Source organism: Heteronotia binoei, chromosome 18 (genome assembly GCF_032191835.1).
Source record: "Heteronotia binoei isolate CCM8104 ecotype False Entrance Well chromosome 18, APGP_CSIRO_Hbin_v1, whole genome shotgun sequence".
NCBI lineage: Eukaryota > Metazoa > Chordata > Lepidosauria > Squamata > Gekkonidae > Heteronotia > Heteronotia binoei.
In genome coordinates, this window is record NC_083240.1 from 10,202,271 (window position 1) to 10,226,445 (window position 24,175).

The 24,175-nt window shown below is 50.9% G+C and overlaps 1 protein-coding gene across 1 annotated transcript; it reads left to right on the top strand.

Moving 5' to 3' along the window:
• The first annotated feature begins 6,605 nt into the window (after positions 1 to 6,605).
• LOC132587325 (taste receptor type 1 member 3-like) lies at positions 6,606 to 23,823 on the top strand. The gene is made up of 6 exons (XM_060259602.1): positions 6,606 to 6,787; positions 9,823 to 10,126; positions 13,730 to 14,503; positions 17,621 to 17,836; positions 19,080 to 19,200; positions 22,898 to 23,823. The coding sequence occupies exons 1-6, from the start codon at positions 6,606 to 6,608 to the stop codon at positions 23,821 to 23,823; spliced, it is 2,523 nt and encodes an 840-aa protein (XP_060115585.1).
• The last annotated feature ends 352 nt before the right edge of the window (positions 23,824 to 24,175 follow it).

Below are 24,175 nucleotides of genomic sequence, written 5' to 3' on the forward strand. Positions count from 1 at the left end.
TAGGGAACGTTGGCTCTCCAGATGTTTTTGCCTACAACTCCCATCAGCCCCAGCCATTGGCCATATGGGCTGATGGGAGTTGTAGGCAAAAAACAGCTGGAGAGGCAACGTTCCCTACCCGTGGGCTAGACCATATGCCTTTCACATTGCAGGAGTCCTACACGAGTGAATATTCCTTACGTGAAAAGAGAGTCACCACACCTAGAAAATTAGCATTTCAAGGAGAAGAAGGCTCTCCACCTAACCTTTCCCCCTACATGCTAACTTTTGATGACGGGATTTTATTTTACTATGGGAGAGCAATCAGTCATGCAACCCGCACCTGCAATTCGAAGCTGTATAGCCTGGACTCAGATCTATCACTTCACTAAGCACTGACATCTTGCCGGAGGATGTAGTGATGACTACAGGAATAAACAGCTTTAAAGGAGGATTAGGTAGATTCAGGGAGGATAAGTCTATCTATGGCTACTAGGCATGTCGGCTGAGGGGAAATCCCAGAGCTAGGAGGCAACATCAGGGGAAGGACTTGACCTCTATGCCCTGCTGTGGGCTATCCAGAGAAACTGGTTGGCCACTGTGTGAGACAGGAGGCTGGACTAGATGGACCACTGGTCTGATCCAGCAGGGCTCTTTTGATGTTCTTCTCAGGGAAAGGCCTCAGCCTCTCTGCCCTGTTGTTGGCCCTTCAGAGGAACTGGTTGGCCACTGTGTGAGAGGGGATGCTGGACTAGATGGATCACTGGTCTGACCCAAGGCCATTCCGGCAGATGCAAGTGGAGGAGTGGGGAATCAAACCCAGTTCTCCCAGTTAAGAGTCTGTGCACTTAACCACAACACCAAACTGGTACTGGCCAACCATTTCTGTTTCTCACTTGCCTAGGAAGCCCTTTGCTGGGTTTGCCACCAGTTAGCTTCAACAGTTGAATAGCATTTTACACACACAAACACACACACACAAATGCAGTGGGTTACGTGAAACATGGGTGACTGACCCAAGATCACCTAGTAAATAGAGATTCCTGTCTTTAAGGGGAGCCTGGAGATCTCCCAGAATTACAACCGATCTCTAGACTACAGAGATCAGTTCCCTGGGAGAAAATGGCTGCTTCAGAGAGTGGATTCTGTGAGACTGTACCCCACAAAGGTCCCTTTCTCAAATTCTGCTGCCCTCAGGCGCTACCCTCAAAGCAGCCATTTTCCAGTAATTTCCCACATGTAGTCAGCAACCCTACTAGTAGCAGGAAGAGGAAACTTAGTTGTCCTCAAGGCTTTTTTAAAAGCAGGAACGCAGTTCCAGCTGCCTTGGTGTCAGGGGGTGTGGCCTAATATGCAAATTAGTTCCTGCTGGGCTTTTTCTACAAAAAAAAAAGGCCTTGGTTGTCCCCAGTCCTTAGAGCAGGGGTGTCAAACTCCTTTGTTATGTGGGCCGGATCTGACATAAATGAGACCTTGAGGGGCCGAGCCATGTTGGGTTGGGCCATGTGTGTACCTATTTAAGATTAGGTAGGAGAGATATACATTTTATAAAGAACACAGACAAACACAAATATGTATTTTAAAAAAACTTAAAACATGCTTAAAACATTAGCACTCATTGGTCTTAAGGATGCTTTCTTTGTATTTCTCCCATGGGACCCAGGGAACTGGGCAAAGGAAGCTCTGGCTCTTTCCTGCCTTCCTTCCCCAGGGGACTTGGGGGTGAGGGGGAGCCTCAGCCAGTGGAGAAAATAGAGGTTTTGCTCTGAGCAACTGAGCAAGCCTTGAAAAGCAAGCTGCGATGAGGAAAGAAGCAAGAGAGAGGGAGAAGGAAGCAGATGACAGCCAGTTGCCCAGGGGTGTGATAGGAGCCCTCCAGGAGCCTGATTCGGCCCCCAAACTGCATGTTTGACACCCCTGCCTTAGAGTATCAACCTCCTGGAGGCATCTAGAGAGCTTCCACCATTACAACTGATCTCCAAATGACCAAGATCAGTTCCCCTGGAGGAAATAACTGCGTTGGAGGGTGAACTTTATGGCATTATACTCTGGTGAGGTCCCTCCCTTCCCCTCCCCAAACCCCATCCTTATAAGCGGGGCTTTTTTTCTGTACAAAAAGCCCATCAGGCACCTGTTTGCATATCAGGCCACACCCCCTGATACCAAGCCAGCTGGAACTGTGGTCCTGTGCATTCCTGCTCAACCCCCCCCCCCCTACTTATTAGTAGCTATACCCCATTGTCTAAGGTCACCTCTGTGCTTGAGAGGACATAGATGGAGCATGATTAATTCATCTCAGCATTCCACTATTAAGAAGGATACATCTGCCCATCACTCTCCGGTTTTGTTCTATTTATTTCCTTCACTACGTTTCTCCCTGGAATTAAACCCAAACAGATGCTGACCATATAAACCAAGGTTGTTATTTCAGTTTGGTCCTTGTGTCTGTCAAACAACTTTAATGTGCCTCAGGCTAATTTGCTGCTCCGCTTCTACCTATACGTATGGACTGGTGTAACTTCCATTTCAATGTATCTGAAGAAGTGTGTGTGCCCACGAACGCTTGTACCTTGAATAAAATGTTGTTGGCTTTAAACGAACACGGCTACCCACCTGGATCTCTCGAAGCTGAAGTACCACACTAGATCTTCACAAGAGCTATCACAGTTGGCCAACAAACCAAACCTGATAAAATACTACTCTTGAGTCGAACTACTGGTCGCCTAACCCAAAACCATCAACACTGATGGGTGTTTTTCCAGAGTCTCAGAAGAGGCCTTTCCCAGCCCCACCACCCGAAGTCCTTCAGCTGGAGATACCAAAAATTGGGATCTTCTGAGAATGTTTTTTCACGATAGAACAACAACCCCTCTCAGGCATTTATGTAAAGGTTTTCGTATCATAGCAACAGCATTTACATTAACAAACTACAGAATCATGTAGGTCAGGGGTGGCCAACGGTAGCTCTCCAAATGTATTTTTTTGCCTACAACTCCCAGCAGCCCCAGCCATTGGCCATGCTGGCTGGGGCTGATGGGAGTTGTAGGCAAAAAACATCTGGAGAGCTACCGTTGGCCAGCCCTGATGTAGGTGACAGCTCCAGTTATCATGTGTCTTTCCCCACCTCCTTAGTGCATTCTTTCCTCTCAAAATTGACTCTGAAACAAAATGGCGGATCAAGAGCCAAGATGGAGGTCTCACTTATGTCGTGGCATGACAACCTCTGTAACACCATCATTATCCTTTAGAGGAAGGAAGAGTAACACAAAATATTGGCAGAAGAAATAAAAATAGCAGTTTTAAAAAACGTATTGGGTGTGGAGAAGCTAAATCTCTATATTCTACTCATTGCGCTGTCCACAGAGTGAGGCTGAAACCAGATATATACTTATAGCCTCAAGAGAGTTCAAGGGTGTGATACATGAGGGGTATTTTTCCACAGAGATTTGAATGCACATTGGTTTTCCAATTTGCCTAGTCCTCTTTGCAAAGGAGATGAAAACCTAGAGAGAGAAGGGATGCAAATGAAACTGCAGCTCCCAACGCAAATAATATTTATTTGCCCATTAAAATTGGAATGCTCTTAGAGCCGCAACGAACATGCAAAGGACCTACCAAAAGGATCTGAGATCGCTTCAGATTAGCTTGTGTCAAAAATCAAAACGGGAACATCCTTGTAGCCTTTTCCTCACCCATGACATACCCTTCAATGTTTCACAGATGAACAATGGGGACAACTTCTGCACAGCTTGTTCATACCAAGGAGTGCTACTAGGGTTGCCAACCTCCAGGTGGTGGCTGGAGACCTTCTGCTTCAGTTCCCCTGGAGAAAGCAGCTGCTTTGGAAAGCAGACTTGACGGCATTATGCCACACTGAAGTCTCACCCCTTCCCAAATCCCATCCTCCTCAGGCTCTACCCCCCCCCCCCCCAAATCTCTGGGAATTTCCCAACCCAGAGATGATAACCCTAAATACCACTCTTATCTCCAGGCTACAGAGATCAGTTCCCCTGGGGGGGGGGGTTGGTAGAAAATCCCAGCAGGAACTCATTTGCATATTAGGCCACACCCCTGACATTCCCATTGTTTCACACAGGACTTTTTTTTAGTTGAAAAAGCCCAGCAGGAACTCATTTGCCTCACTATTTACTTTTCTGTTCACTCTATACCAGTCCAAGGGCTAAATTTTTAGATGGAATTCTGTCAGGCCGAAGTGCTTATTCAGTTGAGGGGGGAAAAATAGCATTTTTTCTATCTGATTTTGATGCTTATATCTCCCAGAAAGTTTCAGCCCTTGCCCTCGCAGCAAAGAAAATACGTGCCAAGGCGGCAATACGATGGGATAACTTTCAGATTTATGTCTACATCTTTATTGCCATTGTATTGCATCCATGGTTATACCCTTGTTATACCTTACACGATACTTAGCATGTTTTAACTTCTAGTTTACTTTCCTTTTTTCTTGAGATTTTTGTAGCCAATGCCTTATTACAATAAATGACTGGACTGGACTGGACTCATTTGCATATTAGGCCACACCCCCTGATGCCAAGCCGCCTGGAACTGCGTTCCTGTGCGTCTCTGCTCAAAGAAAGCCCTGTTCCCCTAGAGAGGGAGTGCTCTAAGGTACTGTAGCCTACTGAGCTCCCTGTCCTCCCCCAGGCTCCACCCTCAAATCTCCAGGAGTTTGCCAACCTGGATCTGCCAACCCTACCTCCCATCCCCACCCTAGGATCTGCCATATCTCAAAAACCCAACACAAAAAGCAATGTTAAATACCAGATTCATTCATTCATTCATTCATTCATTCATTCATTCATTCATTCATTCTCACCCACCCTTTGGAAATAGTTCTTTTACTAGTAAAATTTTGTTTTTGCTAAGCTTTGATGAAAATCTGTGAAGGCCAACGGAGGGTGAGGGCCAATTGTTTTGTGAGCCTGGTCCAGGCCAGGTGGCTTATCCACAGTCAAGGAGTTTCAGGCACAGCATGTAAATCACACTTTCTTTGTTGTTGTTGTTTATAGCTTAGCTTAATCCTCTCCACCCGCCTCACTCTAGAATGGGGTCTTTGGCATGATTTATCATCTGGGCTCTTTTTTCCCACTGGCTGCAATTCAAATTCGAAAGATAGAGGCCAGGCGGAACAAGGAAGAGATCTCTGGGCTTTAAAGCCCTGGTTTGTTGGAGATCCTCTCCAAACAATGGGACCCAACCCCTGGTGAACAGGTTCCACGAAAAGAAGGAAGACAGAATGAAAGAGAACAAATCCCGTCTTAAGAGAGAAAAGGCAGGGCTCACAGGTGTGGATGTAAAGTGAAGGGGAACAAAGTACAGGTAAGCTTGATGCCTTTGTTCTGGGGAACTGACTTCTGCGGAGGAATGGCTATGCAGGGCTAATGGTGAATGCAAGCATTCTTTGCGTTGATGAGCAAGACAGATGTTGGTAATGTGTATTCAAAGATGAAGATGATGATATTAGATTTATACCCCGCCCTACACTCTGAATCTCAGAGCAGCTCACAATCTCCTTGACCTTCCTCCCCAACAACAGAGGTAGGTGGGGCTGAGAGGGCTCTCCCCAGAAGCTGAGCTTTCAAGGACAACTCTTGTGAGAGCTATGGCTGACCCAAGGCCATTCTAAGTAGATGCAAGTAGAAGAGCGGGGAATCAAAAGGGGGGGGAGGTTGGATTCTTTAGGGCATATCAGAAGCCACAGAATGGCCACTTCCTCCAGTGCCAGATAACTGACTGCCCGGAAAGAAGGGGTGGAAAAATCTGACAGTCGGTGCATGCAGCATAATCCCACATGTTACAGGCGAGTCCAACACATTGCTGCGCTAAAGTCACACGAATATTAAATTGACAACTCAAAGCATGGTTCTAAAAATCTGAAGGCTCTTTCAAATCTTTGTCAGTCCCAGGCTTCAACCTTGTCCTATTATTGTTGCTGTTAACGATAGTTATTATTGCAAAAGATTATTTAGGGCTCCAAGGAGACTTGACAAGAGATCGTGCATCTCGTGCCCCTCTATGGTAAGCAGCTTGCGAAGCCTCAATTTGCCTCAAGGCTGTGCAGGAACCAACGAGGAGGTTTAACTCTTCATCTTACGCTTGATTTTGATTCTGGAAAATGGCACCCCCTGAGCTGCTTATTAGCATTTGGAAGGGGGGAAAAAATACGCATCCTTTAAAACACGAGCATGTTCCCACTTTAAAATGCTAGTAAAGCAGGCAGCCGGGTGTCAAGTAGCAAAAGCGAATGGAGAGTTAAACCCCTTCTTCCTTCCCTGCACGGCCCCAAGGCAAATGGAGTGCAGGAGCATGCAATTTATATCTTACAGAGGGCGAAGTGTGGTGTCCTTTTGCCCTTGTCGGCGTTGAAAATCGCATCGTATGGAACAGGAAGTCCCTGATTCGCATCTTGCACCCCCCCCCTCAAACTTTCTAAGGCAGGCAACTGCCCCTCCCCATTTCAGAGCCCCTCTGCAATATGGGGCTAACGATGCTTAATTACCTTGCAGGGTTGTTTGTAAGGATGAAAAGGTAATGCTTTGAGCCCTCGATAACACTGCGTCAATTAGTGCGAGGTATTAAACAGGCACGTCCCTTCCGACATAGGCAAAATGGAACCCCGCTTGCTTCTCGAGCTCGTCGCTTTTGTCCTTTGCACGGGGCCCAGCGAAGCGAAGACCAACTCCTTGGCCGCCCAGTTCAGCACTCCAGGGGACTTTGTGATTGGCGGATTGTTCGCGTTTCACTCCAAGGTGCGGTACAAGGCCAAGGCAGAGATTCCCACGTGCTACAGGTGAGCTGGAAACAAAGAAGCCTTCCACAAGTCTGCTGGGAGGCCCGGCCAACTTTGTAGATCAGACAGGCAGGGCGATAGCTGTTATCAGAGAGGAGAGGAAGGAAAGGCTGGAGATGTGGGCTTGTTCTCCTTCGCAAGTGTGTGATGTGCACAACCATCAATAAGACCTGGAGCTCCCTCTCTTTAGATTATGTTGATAAACCACTATAGACTTTTTAAAACCAGTTTGTGGAGAACCAGTTCCATAGTCCAGAACTGACATGGTACAGTCCCTACACGGTGGAGGGACTTCACCATCTCACTTAAGCACGTTTAAATCTATGGTGTATTTTGCTGACATATTAACCTATGATCTCTGGTTCAACCTCCCTCGCCTCTTTGGGAGAGTCAGGGCTTTCTTCGTAGCAGGAACTCCTTTGCATATTAGGCCACACCCTCTGATGTAGCCAATCTTCCTGGAGCTTACAGTAGGCCCTGTACCAAGAGCTCTGTAAGCTCTTGGAGGATTGGCTGCAACAGGGGTGTGAGGCCTAATATGCAAAGGAGTTCCTGCTTAAAAAAAAAATCCCTGGAGAGAGCTAATGCCAGGGTGCTTAAGGGTGGGGCCTGGATAGCACGGAATAGCCTTGAGCTTGTCAGAGCTCAGAAGCTAATCAGGGTCAGCCCTAATTAGTATTTGGATGGGAGACCACCAAGGAATACCAGAGTTGCTGTATAATGGCAAATCTCTTCTGAATGTCTCCTGCTTTGAAAACACTGTAGAGCCCACTGCACCTTGATGGGGATAGATCAGGGGTGGCCAAGCTTGCTTAACACAAGAGCCACATAGAATTAACATCAGATTTTTGAGAGTCACAAGGGAAGGAAGGAAGATGATGGGGGAGGGAGAGAAAGGTGGAAAGAAAGCAATTTGAAATGCATTCTCCGAACCACCAGCTGGCTTGGCTTGGAGAAGTGATTTTAAGAGCGAAATCCCTTCCCCAAGAAGATGATGATGATTTTGGATTTATATCCCGCCAGTTTGGTGTAGTGGTTAAGTGTGCGGACTCTTATCTGGGAGAACCGGGTTTGATTCCCCACTCCTCCACTTGCACCTGCTAGCATGGCCTTGGGTCAGCCATAGCTCTGGCAGAGGTTGTCCTTGAAAGGGCAGCTGCTGTGAGAGCCCTCTCCAGCCCCACCCACCTCACAGGGTGTCTGTTGTGGGGGAGGAAGGTAAAGGAGATTGTGAGCCGCTCTGAGACTCTTTGGAGTGGAGGGCGGGATATTTATTTATTTTTATTTATTTGGGATTTGTATCCCGCCCTTCCACAAGTGGCTCAGTATCCAGTATCTTCTTCTTCTTCTTCTTCTTATACTCTGAGTCTCAGAGCGGTCACAATCTCCTCTACCTTCCCCCTCACAACAAACACCCTGTGAGGTAGGTGGGGCTGAGAGTACTTTTACAGCAGCTGCTCTTTCAAGGACAACTCTGCAAGAGCTATGGCTGACTCAAGGTCATTCCAGCAGCTGCAAGTGGAGGAAGAAGAAGATGAAGATATTGGATTTATATCCCGCCCTCCACTCCGAAGAGTCTCAGAGCGGCTCACAATCTCCTTTACCTTCCTCCCCACCAACAGGAGTGGGGAATCAAACCTGGTTCTCCCAGATAAGAGTCCGCGCAGTTAACCACTACACCAAACTGGCTGATGAGGCAGTGGGGGCTGGTTGATGAGGCAGTGGGGGCTTTGAGAGTCACAGAATATGTGTGAAAGAACCACATGTGGCTCCTGAGCTGCAGTTTGGCCAACCCTAAGATTAGATAGATAGACAGGTAGGTAGATAGGTAGGTATAAAATGGTGGGACTGTACCACTTCAATTAGAATGTAAAGTTTGTCACCCAGGATTCAAACTTTCTTTCAGTTTATGGGAAATTGCTTCCAAATTGCTTAGCTGAGGTTACATTCTTCTCAGGAGAGGATAGGGTTGCCAAGCCCCCGGTCTGGGCGGATCCCCATAGAGTTTCCCCCTCCCAAATGGCTAGAGCATCCGGAAAACTATGGTTTCCCTTAGGGTTGCCAAGTCCAATTCAAGAAATATCTGGGGACTTTGGGGGTGGGGCCAGGAGACTTTGGGGGTGGAGCCAAGATCAAGGCTGTGACAAGCATCATTGAACTCCAAAGGGAGTTCTGGCCATCACATTTAAAGGGGCGGCACACCTTTTCAATGCCTTCCTTCCATATGAAATAATGAAAGATAGGGGCACCTTCTTTGGGGGCTCATACAATTGGACCCCCTGGTCCAATCTTTTTGAAACTTGGGGGGTATTTTGGGGAGAGGTACTAGATGCTATAATGAAAATTTGGTGCCTCTACCCCAAAACACAGCCCCCCCAGAGCCCCAGATACCCGCGGATCAATTCTCCATGATTTTCTATGGGAATAATAGAGTTCCTAGCAGACATTCCCTCCCCTCCCCCCGCTTTCTGACGACCCTGAAGCGGGGGGAGGGTTTCCAAACCGGGGGGGATCCCCTGCCCCCACCTGGGGATTGGCAACCCTAGTTTCCCTGGAAACGACAAGTTTTCCCAGAAACGGCTACAGCGGCCGCACAGGGACGTCGCCAGTGCGATGACATCACTTCCGGGTGATGTCATTGCGTCGCACACGCCAGAAAGATACCAGCTTGTGTTTTCTGGCGCAGGGCCAGATCGGGGGTGGGTGGGCAGAGGGGGTGCTTGCCCCGGGCACCAACGGAGGGGGGGCGTCAAACTGGATATGGAGTCCATTGTATTCTATGGGACCATAAGACAGAATGGCCCATTAGGGGGAGTCATTTTTAAATTTTGCCCCCCCCCCTTCAAAAAACATGCCGATCCAGTCCTGTTCTGGCACAACCTCTCCCTTCACAGACAGCAAGTTCTAAGGTGCTTTACTGAGACCATACAGTCCCCCCCCTCAGCAGTGCATATTTGAATCATCTCTGTTGGCATTACAACTTGTAATCTACTGACTGAAATTTCATTATCCGCCACCGACCATCCTGTTTCTAGCTTCTACACACATGGCTACCAAAGGCACCTCGCCATGCGCTTCGCGATTGACGAAATCAACAACTCCACCGCCCTGCTGCCCGGCGTCCAGCTTGGCTACGAAATCCACAACACCTGCGACAACGTGGTCGTGGCTACCAAGCCGGCAGTTGCCTTCCTTTCCAAATACCCCGGAAACGGTGGCCTTGAAGTCCAGTGCAATTACATCGATTACAAGCCCTACGTCATTGCCGTCGTGGGTCCAGACAGTTCAGAGCTGAGCGTGGTGCTATCCCGGCTCTTGAATTTTCTTTCCATCCCTCAGGTAGGAAAAAATGACTGTCGGATGGGTCAAGCCGGTCTGAAGGGTTGCCGATATTTCCAGTTAGTCGTTGGCAAGCACTTTAAATACCAGGAGCCAGTCTCACTAGAACCCAGGACCTTTTAATCTAGGGGTGGCTAAACTTGCTTAACCTAAGAGCCACGTAGAATAAATGTCATAGAATCATAGAGTTGGAAGGGAACCTCTAGGGTCATCTAGTCCAACCCCCTGCACAATGCAAGAAACTCACAAACACCTCCCTCTAAATTCACAAGATCTTCATCGCTGTCAGATGGCCATCTAGCCTCTGTTTAAAAACCTCCAAGAAAGGAGAGCCCACCACCTCCCGAGGAAGCCTGTTCCACTGAGGAATCACTCTAACGGTCAGGAAGTTCTCCCTAATGTTGAGCTGGAAACTCTTTTGATTTAATTTCAACCCATTGGTTCTGGTCCTACCTTCGGGGGTCACAGAAAACAATTTCGCACCATCCTCTATATGACAGCCCTTCAAGTCCATTCAAGCCCATCCAGTCCAACACTCTGTGTCACATAAGAACATAAGAGAAGCCCTGTTGGATCAGGCCAGTGGCCCATCCAGTCCAACACTCTGTGTCACATAAGAACATGAGAGAAGCCCTGTTGGATCAGGCCAGTGGCCCATCCAGTCCAACACTCTGCGTCACATAACAACATAAGAGAAGCCCTGTTGGATCAGGCCAGTGGCCCATCCAGTCCAACACTCTGCGTCACATAACAACATAAGAGAAGCCCTGTTGGATCAGGCCAGTGGCCCATCCAGTCCAACACTCTGCGTCACATAACAACATAAGAGAAGCCCTGTTGGATCAGGCCAGTGGCCCATCCAGTCCAACACTCTGCGTCACATAACAACATAAGAGAAGCCCTGTTGGATCAGGCCAGTGGCCCATCCAGTCCAACACTCTGCGTCACATAACAACATAAGAGAAGCCCTGTTGGATCAGGCCAGTGGCCCATCCAGTCCAACACTCTGCGTCACATAACAACATAAGAGAAGCCCTGTTGGATCAGGCCAGTGGCCCATCCAGTCCAACACTCTGCGTCACATAACAACATAAGAGAAGCCCTGTTGGATCAGGCCAGTGGCCCATCCAGTCCAACACTCTGCGTCACATAACAACATAAGAGAAGCCCTGTTGGATCAGGCCAGTGGCCCATCCAGTCCAACACTCTGCGTCACATAACAACATAAGAGAAGCCCTGTTGGATCAGGCCAGTGGCCCATCCAGTCCAACACTCTGCGTCACATAACAACATAAGAGAAGCCCTGTCACATAAGAACATAAGGAGGGAGGGAGGGAAGGAAGGAAGGAAGGGAGAAAGGGAGGGAGGGAAGAAGGGAAGAAAGGAAGAAGGGAGGGAGAGAAGGAAGGAAGGGAGGAAAGGGAGGGAGGAAGGAAGGGAGGGAAGGAAGGAAGGAGGGAAGGAAGGAAGGAAGGAAGGGGGAGGGAGGGAGGGAAGGAAGGAAGGAAGGAAGGGGGGAGGGAGGGAGGGAAGGAAGGAAGGAAGGGAGGAGGGAGGGAGGGAAGGAAGGAAGGAAGGGGGGAGGGAGGGAAGGAAGGAAGGGGGGAGGGAGGGAGGGAGGGAAGGAAGGAAGGAAGGGAGGAGGGAGGGAGGGAAGGAAGGGAAGGGAGTGAGGGAAGGAAGGAAGGAAGAAAGGAAGGAAGGGAGGGAGGGAGGAGGGAGGGAAGAAAGGAAGGCCGCCCCCCGCCCCCCACCCCCGCTTTCGGCCCCCTTACCTTATTCCAGGGCGGCGGAGTCCAGCGGCGGTGGCGGCGGGGGGTCCTCCGGCGGCGGCCTCGCGGCGAGGGAGGGAGGGAGCTGCCGGCGCTGGCCTCTGGAGGCCTCCAGGGACCAGCGCCGGGTGCCCCGCGGCTTCCCCGCGGCCTCCGCTGGTCCCTGGAGGCCCTCCAGAGACTCTGGAGGGCCTCCAGGGACCAGCGGAGGCCGCGGGGAAGCCTTCGCTGGCCGGCGCTGGTCCCGGAAGGCCTTCCAGAGCCTCTGGAAGGCCTTCCGGGACCAGCGCCGGGTGCCCCGCGGCCTCCCCGCGGCCTCCGCTGGTCCCTGGAGGCCCTCCAGGGACCAGCGGAGGCCGCGGGGAAGCCTTCGCTGGCCGGCGCTGGTCCCGGAAGGCCTTCCAGAGCCTCTGGAAGGCCTTCCGGGACCAGCGCCGGGTGCCCCGCGGCCTCCCCGCGGCCTCCGCTGGTCCCTGGAGGCCCTCCAGAGACTCTGGAGGGCCTCCAGGGACCAGCGGAGGCCGCGGGGAAGCCTTCGCTGGCCGGCGCTGGTCCCGGAAGGCCTTCCAGAGCCTCTGGAAGGCCTTCCGGGACCAGCGCCGGGTGCCCCGCGGCCTCCCCGCGGCCTCCGCTGGTCCCTGGAGGCCCTCCAGAGTCTCTGGAGGGCCTCCAGGGACCAGCGGAGGCCGCGGGGAAGCCTTCGCTGGCCGGCGCTGGTTCCCGAAGGCCTTCCAGAGGCTCTGGAAGGCCTTCCGGGACCAGCGCCGGGTGCCCCGCGGCTTCCCCGCGGCCTCCGCTGGTCCCTGGAGGCCCTCCAGAGACTCTGGGGGGCCTCCAGGGACCAGCGGAGGCCGCGGGGAAGCCTTCGCTGGCCGGCGCTGGTCCCGGAAGGCCTTCCAGAGGCTCTGGAAGGCCTTCCGGGACCAGCGCCGGGTGCCCCGCGGCTTCCCCGCGGCCTCCGCTGGTCCCTGGAGGCCCTCCAGAGACTCTGGGGGGCCTCCAGGGACCAGCGGAGGCCGCGGGGAAGCCTTCGCTGGCCGGCGCTGGTCCCGGAAGGCCTTCCAGAGGCTCTGGAAGGCCTTCCGGGACCAGGGCCGGGTGCCCCGCGGCCTCTCCGCGGCCTCCGCTGGTCGCTGGAGGCCCTCCAGAGTCTCTGGAGGGCTTCGAGCGACCAGCGGAGGCCACGGAGACGCCTCCACCACTGCCGCCGGGCCCCGCGCGCGGGCGGGGAAGGCGGCGAGGGAGGGAGGGAGCGTCCCTGCGCCTGCGCAGGGGCCCTGCGCAGGCGCAGGGACGCTCCCTCCCTCCCTCCCTCGCCGCCTTCCCCGCCGGCGCCCGCGGCCCACCGGCTCCGGGGCTGCCTAAACCGGGACCTTTAATGGTCCCGGTATAGGCAGCCCGGGATCCGGGATTGGGTGGCCAGATCCGGGAATGTCCCGGGAGACCGGGACGGTCTGGCCACCCTACTTACAGTAGGCCCTGTACTAAGAGCCCTCTAAGCTCTTGGAGGATTGGCTACATCAGGGGGCGTGGCCTAATATGCAGAGGAGCTCCTGCTGGAAAAAGAGCCCTGCCTCCCATCTTCTTCTCAATTTGACCCAGAGAGAACTCGTTTTCTGGGTTACACCTCTAAGGATGCCAGTCATCGTTGCTGTGGAAACGTCAGGTCTCACAATGCCAAGACAACAGCCAAACAGCCCGGAAAATCTACAACAACCAATGGATTCCGGCCGTGAAAGCCTTCGGCAACATATTTCCCTGCCAAGTGTTCAATAAAAGGTATTTTAATATAGGAAACCTATAGACCGGCGTCTTTTCTCCCTCCCTCCAGATCAGCCCCACAAGCACCACCGAACAGCTGAGCAACAAAGAACTGTACCCTTCCTTTTTTCGCACCGTCCCCAGCGACAGGCACCAGGTGGAAGCCATGGTCCAGCTCCTGCGCAAATTCCACTGGAACTGGGTGGCCGCCTTGGCGTCCGATGACGAGTACGGCCGCCGGGCCCTGGAGCTCTTTGTGCAGCTGGCCCTTACCAGGGAGACGTGCGTCGCGTACGAAGCCATCCTCCCGAGCGCCCAGACGCAAAGAGAGAGGTGGAAGCAGCTGATCACTATAACCAGCCAATTGGTGGAAGCCGCCATCAACACCACGGTGGTCTTTGCGCAACCCAACAGAGTCACGGAGCTGATGACGGTTGCGGTTGAGAGAGGTGTCACGGGCAAAGTGTGGATCGCCAGCGAGTGCTGGGCAACCTCAGCTGCCATTCGACTCATTCCAAACGTGGCCAGCGTGGGTACCATTATTGGGATGGGGGTGAAAAGCGGGAGAATGCCTGGCTTCTCAGAGTATATACGACGTATCCTAGTGGGTTCTGAGCAAGACCAGAATAGCTCTATCGCCACCGGGCAACACAAACAGTGTCCTGAATGTGGCAACCTGACCCTTGCCAACCTCTCGACCATCCTCTATTACACTAAAAAGTACCATGCAACGTTCAACACTTACAAAGCCGTCTATGCCATCGCTCACGCACTGCACCAGCTGCTCCAGTGCAATGCTACAAGCCAGAAATGCAACATGGATCGAGAAGTCTACCCTTGGCAGGTGAGCGAGCGTTCACCCAAAGGACAGCATTGCACGACACCCTGTGTGAGCTGTTGTTGCTTTGATCTGATCACAATGGCTGGTGGAAGCAGGCCCAATGAATGATGTCAAGGCTTTTTTGTAGCAGGAACTCCTTTGCATATTAGGCCACACACCCCTGATGTAGCCAATCGAAGTGCTTACAGGGTTCTTATTACGGGGCCTACTGTAAGCTCCAGGAAAATTGGCTACATTGGGGGGAGTGGCCTAAGACGCAAAGGAGTTCCTGCAACAACAAAAAAAGCCCTGGATGACGTTATGCCTAGTGTAGGGAAAGCAGAGCCCGTTCTTCAAATCATGTTAGAATTTCAAGTGAATTCTAATCAATCAAACGAAGCTAAGCATAGATTCCGACATAGCCTGAATAGCCCATAAGAGCTTGAAAGCGAAATGGGCTTTGCCATGATCAGCGCTTTTGTTCAGCTGGAACACACAGGAACGCAGTTCTGGCTGGCTTGGTGTCATGGGGGGTGTGGCCTAATATGCAAATGAGTTCCTGCTGGGCTTTTTCTACAAAAAAAAAGCCCTGGTGAGCAGTATTTGGATGGGAGCCCACCAAGGAAGACTGGGGGCTGCTGTGCATTAAATCACTTCTCCAAGCCAAGTCAACTGGCAGCTTGTAGAATGCATTTAAAGTTACTTTATTTCCACCTCTCCCTCCCGCCTCCCATCTATTTTCCTTCCTTCCTTCCTCACAAACATTTGAGGGTCATGTCTTGCAGCTCTTAAGCATCTGATGTTTATTCTTATGTGGCTAAGGTTGCCAAGTCCAATTCAAGAAATATCTGGGGACTTTGGGTGTGAAGCCAGAAGACTTTGGGGGTGGAGCCCAGAGCAAGGCTGTGACAAGCATAACTGAACTCCAAAGGGAGTTCTGGCCATCACATTTAAAGGGACCACACACCTTTTAAATGCCTTCCCTCCACTGGAAATAATGAAGAATAGGGGCACCTTCTTTTGGGGTTCATAGAATTGGACCCCTTGGTCCAATCCTTTTGAAACTTGGAGGGTAGTCTGGGGAGAGGCACTGGATGCTATGCTGCAAAATTGGTGCCTCTGCCTCAAAACATAGCCCTCCAAGAGCCCCAGATACTCATGGATCAATTCTCTGTAATACCCTATGGGAATCGGTCTTCATAGGGAATAACCAAGTGCCCAGCAGACATTTCCCTCACACACACCCCGGCTGCTTTCTGATGACCCTGAAGCGGGGGGAGGGCCTCCAAAGTGGGGGATCCCCTGCCCCCACCTGGGGATTGGCAATCCTATATGTGGCTCTTACTTTAAGCAAATTTGGCTACCTCTGCCAATAGGAAACCCAGCATTTGAAAATACGTTTAGGAGCAGATCAGCATATTTTACTTCTAGAGTTGCCAGGTCCCCCTGGCTACCAGTAGGGGATGGGAGATAGGGTTGCCAGCTGTGGAGACACACCATTTAAGGCCTGTGCTTGTCTGGGAGTTGGCTAGAGGAGTCTATAAAACTCTAGGCAAGGCTTTGGCCTAGTCCCTTCCTCCTTCCCTCTCCCCTCCTGTTTGGAAGCATCACTTCTGAGGAGGTCTCCTAAAGAGACAGGAAGTCTTTCAGGTTGGTCTCCCAGAAGGCTGCAGGAGGGAAAACCGGTTCCTGGACGGGAACTAGGTTTTATATTATAGGTTTTGGAAGGGAAAAGGAGTTTGATTTGAGTCTTGGAGATGGGTGAGTGGGTTCTGGATGCTGTGGTCAGGGCCAGTTGTATAGTAGGGAAAGAAGCAGCGTTTCCCCCTAGTTTGATTTAGTTCTTCGGTTCACAGTTTTATAATGCCTGTATATTAGGGTTGCCAATCCCCAGGTGGGGGCAGGGGATCCCCCGGTTTGGAGGTCCTCCCCCCGCTTCAGGGTCGTCAGAAAGCGGGGGGAGGGGAGGGAAATGTCTGCTGGGAACTCTATTATTCCCTATGGAGGTTTATTCCCATAGAAAATCATGGAGAATTGATCTGCAGGTCTCTGGGTGTCTGGGGGGGGCTGTATTTTGGGGTAGAGGCACCAAATTTTCAGTATAGCATCTAGTGCCTCTCCCCAAAATACCCCCCAAGTTTCAAAACATTTGGACCAGGGGGGTCCAATTCTATGAGCCCCAAAAGAAGGTGCCCCTATCCTTCATTATTTCCTATGGAATTGAAAAGGTGTGCTGTCCCTTTAAATGTGATGGCCAGAACTCCCTTTGGAGTTCAATTATGCTTGTCACAGCCTTGATCTTGGCTCCACCCCAATGTCTCCTGGCTCCACCCCCAAAGTCTCCTGGCTCCACTCCCAAAGTCCCCAGATATTTCTTGAATTGGACTTGGCAACCCTACTGTATATAGTTGTACGTTTTAAATAAATGTTTTATTATAATCTGGAGTCCCTCTGTACCACCTAGTTTCCCCAACCGCCTTAGACCATGCTACTGCCAGAGGGGAGTCCAGGGAAGGCATACAGTTGGCAAGGGTGCCAATCCTTCAGGGGTCTCCCAAAGAAGGACTTTGGTCTCTGGGTTAACCAGGTGCTGGGTTGGCAGAGGACCTTGAGGCCCGGCCTCAGAACTGGCAAAAGGGGGGATTGGGAGTCCTGTTCCTCTCAGTCAGGAACCTTTAAATTGAGCAGGTGGTGGCAGCGTGCCCTAGTGGCGGGAAGAAGATAAGCTCCCTCCAGGAGTTGGCAACTCAAAAGGGAGTTGACGGGACCGGGTCTGAAGGCAGAATCAGGCCGGTTCTGCCACACCAGCTCCAGGTTAGGATAAGGCTGGATACATGAGAATGGGGCCTAGAGAGGACAGGGACGTCTGCGGATATAACGCCACAGAGTCCACCCTCCAAAGCATTTTCCAGTGGCACTGATCTCTGTAATCTGGAGATGCGCTGTAATTCCAGACGATCCCTAGGTCCCACCTGGAGGCTGGCATTCCTACTGACTTCCTGGTCCACATTTTGCAAAACAGCTGAAGCAAGATGCAGAAAACAGAATGAGTTTCCCCGTTAAGATTTAACAGGCGAGAATTACGCCTCTCTCTGCGATTTCCATTAACTGCAACTTCTGGATTCTCCACGTCTCTCACAGCTGGTGGCAGAAATAGCCAAAGTCAACTTCACTGTCGAATCGCAGCCGGTTTATTTCAATAAAAAGGGCAATCCTCCAACAGGCTACAACCTGATTCTCTGGAGCTGGAATGCAACCGGTGACTCTGAGCATGTCTCCATTGGCAGCTACGATGCTTTGCTACGTAAGCTCACCGTGAACGAATCGAAGATCCAGTGGCACACGAGAGATAAAAAGGTTCGTACTCACAAGGAAGTCCCCCATTTTGGGTGCGTGTGTGTGGGCATGGGTGATCAGGTTGTGCACCAATTAAAAATCAAATGAGGTCCTACGGTTGCCAGCCCTGCAGGTGGTGCCTGGAAATCTTCTGGAATTGCAACTGGTATCCAGACGACATAGATCAATTCCCTTTGAGAAAATGAACACATGAACACAGGGCACTGCCTTATACTGAATCAGACCACTGCTCCATCAAAGCCGGTATTGTCTATTCAGACTGTCAGTGGCTCTCCAGAGTCTCAGTCAGAGGTGTTTCACATCACCTGCCCCCCGATCCTTTTAACTGGAGATGCCGGGGATTGAGCCTGGAACCTTCTGCATGCCGAGCAGATGCTCTGCCACTGAGCCATGGCCCCTCCCTATAACTGGCTGCTTTGGAAGGTGGACTGTATGGAATTACACCCTGCTGAGTTCCCACCCCATCCCATATCTCACCACATCACACTGGCTTGAATTTCGGCAACTGGACAGTAAACAATTCCAGCTGGCAGAGGTCACCCTTTAGCAATTTGCCATATTGTATGTGGGGGGGGGTAATAATCCTTTTGAGAACTGGGAAGGGGGTTACAAGACCGTCCCTCTCTTTGCATGTGAAACGTCTAACCGCCCAATCTTCCCCTTTCCCCACAAAGCAGGAGTCAAGTAGCACCTTTAAGATCCACCAAGTTTTATTCAGAACGTAAGCGTCTGTATGCAGTCATACTTCTTCAGACCTTATCCCCTCGTCTGAAGAAGTACGCCTGCATACGAAAGCTTATGTTCTGAATCAAACTTTGTTGGTCTTAAAGGTGCTCCTTGACTCCTGCTTTGTTCCAGTTTGGTGTAGTGGTTTGGAGAGCCAGTTTGGTGTAGTGGTGAAGTGCGCGGACTCTTATCTGGGAGAACCGGGTTTGATTCCCCACTCCTCCACTTGCACCTGCTAGCATGGCCTTGGGTCAGCCATAGCTCTGGCAGAGGTTGTCCTTGAAAGGGCAGCTGCTGTGAGAGCCCTCTCCAGCCCCACCCACCTCACAGGGTGTCTGTTGTGGGGGAGGAAGATAAAGGAGATTGTGAGCCGCTCTGAGACTCTTCGGAGTGGAGGGTGGGATATAAATCCAATATCTTCTTCTTCTTCTTCTACTGCTTCAGACCAACACAGCTGCCCACCTGGATCCCTTTCCCCACAGTTTGTAAAAATTTAATTTCCCCCCTCCTATTAAAGGCCCCCACATCCAGATGTTCACAGGACTGCAAGCCGAGTCAGAAGAGGCATCTAAGAGGCGAACACAACTGCTGCTATCAGTGTGAGGACTGTCCACCAGATTCCTTCCAGGACAAAAACGGTGAGCTGGATCTATAAACCAAGCACATCCCTGCTGGATGGGATTAAAACTCCACCTAGTTCCAAAGTAATCTTGTTTTCTCAGTTGAAATTCAAATGCTTACCTGACCCTTTTGGGTTACCGTAAACATCTCATAAGGCATCAAACATAAAATACGTGTACTCTATGTTGTCACAGGAGATGTCAAAGATGAAAATCAAACCTCGTAGGACAGGGGTCCCCAATCTCTTTGAACCTGTGAACACTTTAAGAATTCTCACACAAGCGTAGTGGGCACAGCTACAAAATGGCTGCCGCAGGAGATGGGAGCCAGCCACAAAATGGCTGCCGTAGCTTACTTTGCCTGTGCCATGTTGACAGCTGTTGCCCAAGCCATGTTTTTAAAAGTCTGCACAGCCAATGAAATCTTCAGTGGCCAATTAGAAGCCTTGCTGGCTAACAGCCCCACCCACTTTCTAAAAACACATAGTAGGCACCAGCGAAGGTGTTGTGGACTCTTATCCAAGGATGTTCAATACAGATGCCGAAGTTTCCTCAGGTAGCAGCCACTGGATATCCAATATAAACTCAAGTAACCAAGGTCTGGCCACTGAGAATATTCAAAATGGTGTCTGGTTGGTCAGCTCTCCAGGAAGTCTTCATTCCTCAACTGCAGATGAAGGATGGTGTCTTCTCAAGCATCGGGGCCTGGCTGCATGTTGAGAGGCAATTTGGTGTAGTGGTTAAGAATGGCGGACTCTAATCTGGAGAACAGGGCTTGATTCCTCGCTCCTCTTCCACATGCTGCCAGCTGGTCAGTCACAGTTCTCGTAGAGCACTCTCAGTCCCACCTACCTCACAGGCAGTGTTGCCTCTAAGCTGTGGAGTCTTTTGAGCAAAAATTCTACTTCGTGAGTTACTGGCATTAAATTTGTGAGCTACTGCATAAATTAGTTTGCTGTGGTGTCATTTTCCCTGAGCTCAGACAAAAATTTGTGGGCCAGAGGCTAAAAAAACTGAGCTGGCTCACACTAACTCAGCTTCGAGGGAACACTGCTCACAGGGTGTCTTTTGTGGGGAGAGGAAAGGAAGGAGATTGTAAGCCACTCTGAGACTCCTTCAGGTAGTGGAAAGTGGGGTACAAGAACCAACTCCCCTTCCTCCTCCTCCAATGTACATTCAAGCTCTTTCACCTCAGTCTCATTGAGCTAATCAATTACCTCAGGACTGTACCAGCTGAAACTGCAGCTAGAGGCTCACAGTTATTTAATATTTCCAAGAAGCCTGCTTTGTCTTTCAGAAAGCAACATAAAGAAAAACCATACAGCTTTTAAAAACACACACACACACACACAGAATATCAATGAGACAGCAGCTACACCAAGAGGCAGGTTCTGGAAACCACCATTTAGCAAGCTACTCTAAAGTACGCATTTGGGAATAAGGCGGATTTCATGGCGGGAGGCGCTCCAAAGCTCCAGACTTGAAAAGGCCCCGCTTCACACAGATCTCAGCTGACCTCAAATTTGCAGCTGACCTCAGATTCCGAGACCGAATTCCCCCCTCGCTGTTTTATCCCAAAGTCGTCTGCCCCCAAAACAGTTTTACCACCTCAGTGTCAATTAAGTCTTCATTTTAGGATTAGGGAAGGGTTCCATGAACAAACATAATTCTCCTCACGCAGAAAACCGCTGCGTGAGGGACAGAGATTTGATAATATTTTTATCCTGCCCTTCCTCAAAGGAAAGGCATAGACCAGGGGTGTCGAATTCATTTGTTATGAAGGCTGGATCAGACATAAATGAGATCTTGTCAGACCGGGCCCCATGTGTCATAAAATGTAATGCCAGGTAGCAGAGATATAAACTTTATAAAGGACACAAACACAATTAAAGATTATTTTTTTTAAAAAAAACATAAAATAAAACATGCTTAAAGTATTACTACTCTTGCAATATCATGGTCAGTATCAAAGCAAGCTCATGATTTCTCCCCCCCTTCCTCTCCCAAGAGAGGAGCCTCAGACAATGAAGAAAACAGAGGCTTTGCTCTATAGCTCCTGAACAATTGAAAAATCTTGGCAAAGCAAGCTGTGATGCAGAAGGAAGCAAGAGAGAAGGAGAAGGATGCAGATGATAGCCAGCTGCTTGGGGGCCTGATAGAAGCCCTCTGGGGGCCTGATCCGGCCCACGGGCCACACGTTGTGACACCCCTGGTGTAGACCATTCTTCCCCTCCTCACAACCAGCCAGGGAGGTGGATTAGGCTGAGAAAGAGTTACTGGGCCAGAGTCACCCAATGGGATTCAGAACTGAGTGAGGATTTGAACCCAGCTCTCCCAAGTCCTAGTACACTATTCTAATCCCTACACCTGCCCTTTCCTCTTTTCAGTTGCTAGCAGAGCAAAAGAGTCAAGCGAAAATACTAAAAGATACACGCCATCCCTGGCTCACTAGTTGAGTTGCCAGCTATGGGCTGGGAAATACCTGGAGATTTGGGGGCTGCAGCCCAGGAACAGTGGCATTTGAGGAGGGAAGGGGCCTCAGCCAGGTATATTGCCATTGAGTGGGATCTCAGAAGGGTGCCATACCTTAAGAATCCACCCTTCAAAGCAGCCACTTCCTCCAGGGGACATCTGTCATCTGGATATCAGTTGTAATTCCAGATCTTCAGGCCCCACCTAGAAGTTGGCAATGCTGTAAACATGAGGATAACAGCAGCCTGGGGCAGCCATTTTCAGAGAGCCAGGTGTGTAATGGTTAAGAGTGCAGACTGGAGAATCGGGTTTGATTCCCCACTTCCAGTCACAGTTCTCTCCGAGCTGTTCCCTCGAGCAGTTTCTGTCAGAGCTCTCTCAGTCTCAACTATCTCACAGGGTGTCTGCTGTGGGGAAAGAAAGGGAAGGAGATTGTAAGCTGCTCTGAGACTCCTTCAGGTTATGAAGGGTGAGGTACAGAATTCTTAAAATATTAAGACCTGAGCCATCTACCTACCCTTGCCTGCGCAATACGGTAGTGATGTCTTTCAACAAGTTCCACCATTAGCTTTACCCCCCTAGAACAGGGGTCCCCAACCCCCGGTCCGTGGCCTGTTAGCAACCGGGCCGTGAGTTGAATAATTATTTCATTATATATTACAACGCAGCAATAATAATAATAAGACAACATTGGATGTATTTCCTGCCTTCCACTCCAATTTTCAGAGTCTCAGAGTGGCTCACCATCTCCTTTACCTTCCTCCCCCACAACAGACACCCTGTGAGGTAGGTGGGGCTGAGAGAGCTCTCCCAGAAGCTGCCCGTTCAAGGACAACTCCTGCGAGAGCTATGGCTGACCTAAGGCCATTGCAGCGGCTGCAAGTGGAAGACTGGGGGGAATCTAACCCGGTTCTCCCAGATAAGAGTCTGCACAACCACCACACCAGACTAATAGAAATAAAGTGCACAATTGTATCATCCTGAAACCATTGCCCCCCACCCACGCCCCGGTCCCTGGAAAAATTGCCTTTCACAAAACCGTTCCCTGCTGCCAAAAAGGTTGGGGACCGCTGCCCTAGAAGTGCCATTTCATCAACAGATCTAAGGAACCCTGGGCTGGGACTTGCCTGTGCCAGGGTTGCAACGGGCAATTCTGGCTCAATGACCTTCTTTGTATGCCCCTGTGAACCTCTCCTGTACCTTCACGGTCCTTTCCTGCCTAACCCATGACTTTCCTGCCTAGATCCAAGCGAATGTACCCAGTGTCCCAAACACCAATGGTTCCTCAAGGAGAACAGTACCTGCCAGGATAGGATGATCGAGTACCTGGAAGTGACCGACCTACTTCCCCTCATCATGCTGGCTCTGACTATGTTGGCCTTGGCCCAGATGGCCGCCATCGCCGGCATTTTCGCCAAGTACAGGAGCACCCCAGTCATGCGCTATATCGGCACCTTCCCTACTTTCCTGATCATCCTCTCTTCGGCCGGCCTCTGCGGCAGCTTCTTCTTCTTCACCGTCGAGCCCTCCACCCTGGTCTGCAGGGTGCGGCAGCCTTTCTTCTTCATCAGCCTCACCGTCAGCTTGGCGACGTTACTCGGGAAGGCGGTGCAATGCTCGGGGCTCCACCAATCCCTGAAGAGCGCTTTGCTGAGGAGACATTCGCTGGCTCTGTGCGTCCTCCTCAACACCGCCGCTCAGAGCCTTCTCTGCGTCTTCTGGTATCTCTGGGACCCTCCGTCCTTGGAGGAGAACACCGACGTGGAGAAGACCATCCTGCTGCAATGCCAAGACGTTTCTTTCCCGGGATTCGGCCTGCTCCTCGTTTACAGCTATTGCCTCGCTTTCGTTTGCTGCATCTGCTCCTTTTGGGGAAGCAGCTCCCAGCAGGCTCAGAGCAGAGCCACCAAAGCCATCGGCTTCACCGTGGTCTTGATCCTCATCATCTGGACCCTCTTCGTGCCCACCTATGCCACATCCCAAGGAAAATACGTCTCCTTGTTCCAGGTGTTCGCGGGGCTGGCGAGCATCTTTGCCATTTTTGGCTCCTGCTATTACCAGCCGTGCTACGTGGTACTCTTTGCCCCCCAGATGAATACCAATAGCCTCTTCTGCAGCTTGCCTCAGAGTCCTCCTGCTGAGGAGCCCACCACAGGAGAAATAAAGTAATTAGGGTTGCCAACCTCCAGGGGGTTTACAATCGAGAGAAGTCACTCCGAAGATTCGAAGATATACACCACCAATAGGTTAAAAAAAAAAAGCTAGTCCCCTGTGCAAGCACCAGTCGTTTTCGACACTGGGGTGACGTTGCTTTCACAACGTTTTCACGGCAGACTTTTTACAGGGTGGTTTGCCATTGCCTTCCCCGGTCATCTACACTTTCCCCCCAGCAAGCTGGGGACTCGTTTGACTGACCGCGAAAGGATGGAAGGCTGAGTCAACCTGGAGCCGGCTACCTGAACCAGCTTCCGCTGGGATCGAATTCAGGTCGTGAGCAGAGGGCTCCGACTGCAGTACTGCA

Bases quoted from the DNA above. Each gene is read 5' to 3' on its own strand.
- LOC132587325 (XM_060259602.1), top strand. From the start codon at position 6,606: ATGGAACCCCGCTTGCTTCTCGAGCTCGTCGCTTTTGTCCTTTGCACG. The intron at 10,127-13,729 runs GTAGGAAAAAAT...CCCTCCCTCCAG, and splicing joins ATTTTCTTTCCATCCCTCAG to ATCAGCCCCACAAGCACCAC. The intron at 17,837-19,079 runs GTTCGTACTCAC...CTCCTATTAAAG, and splicing joins GGCACACGAGAGATAAAAAG to GCCCCCACATCCAGATGTTC.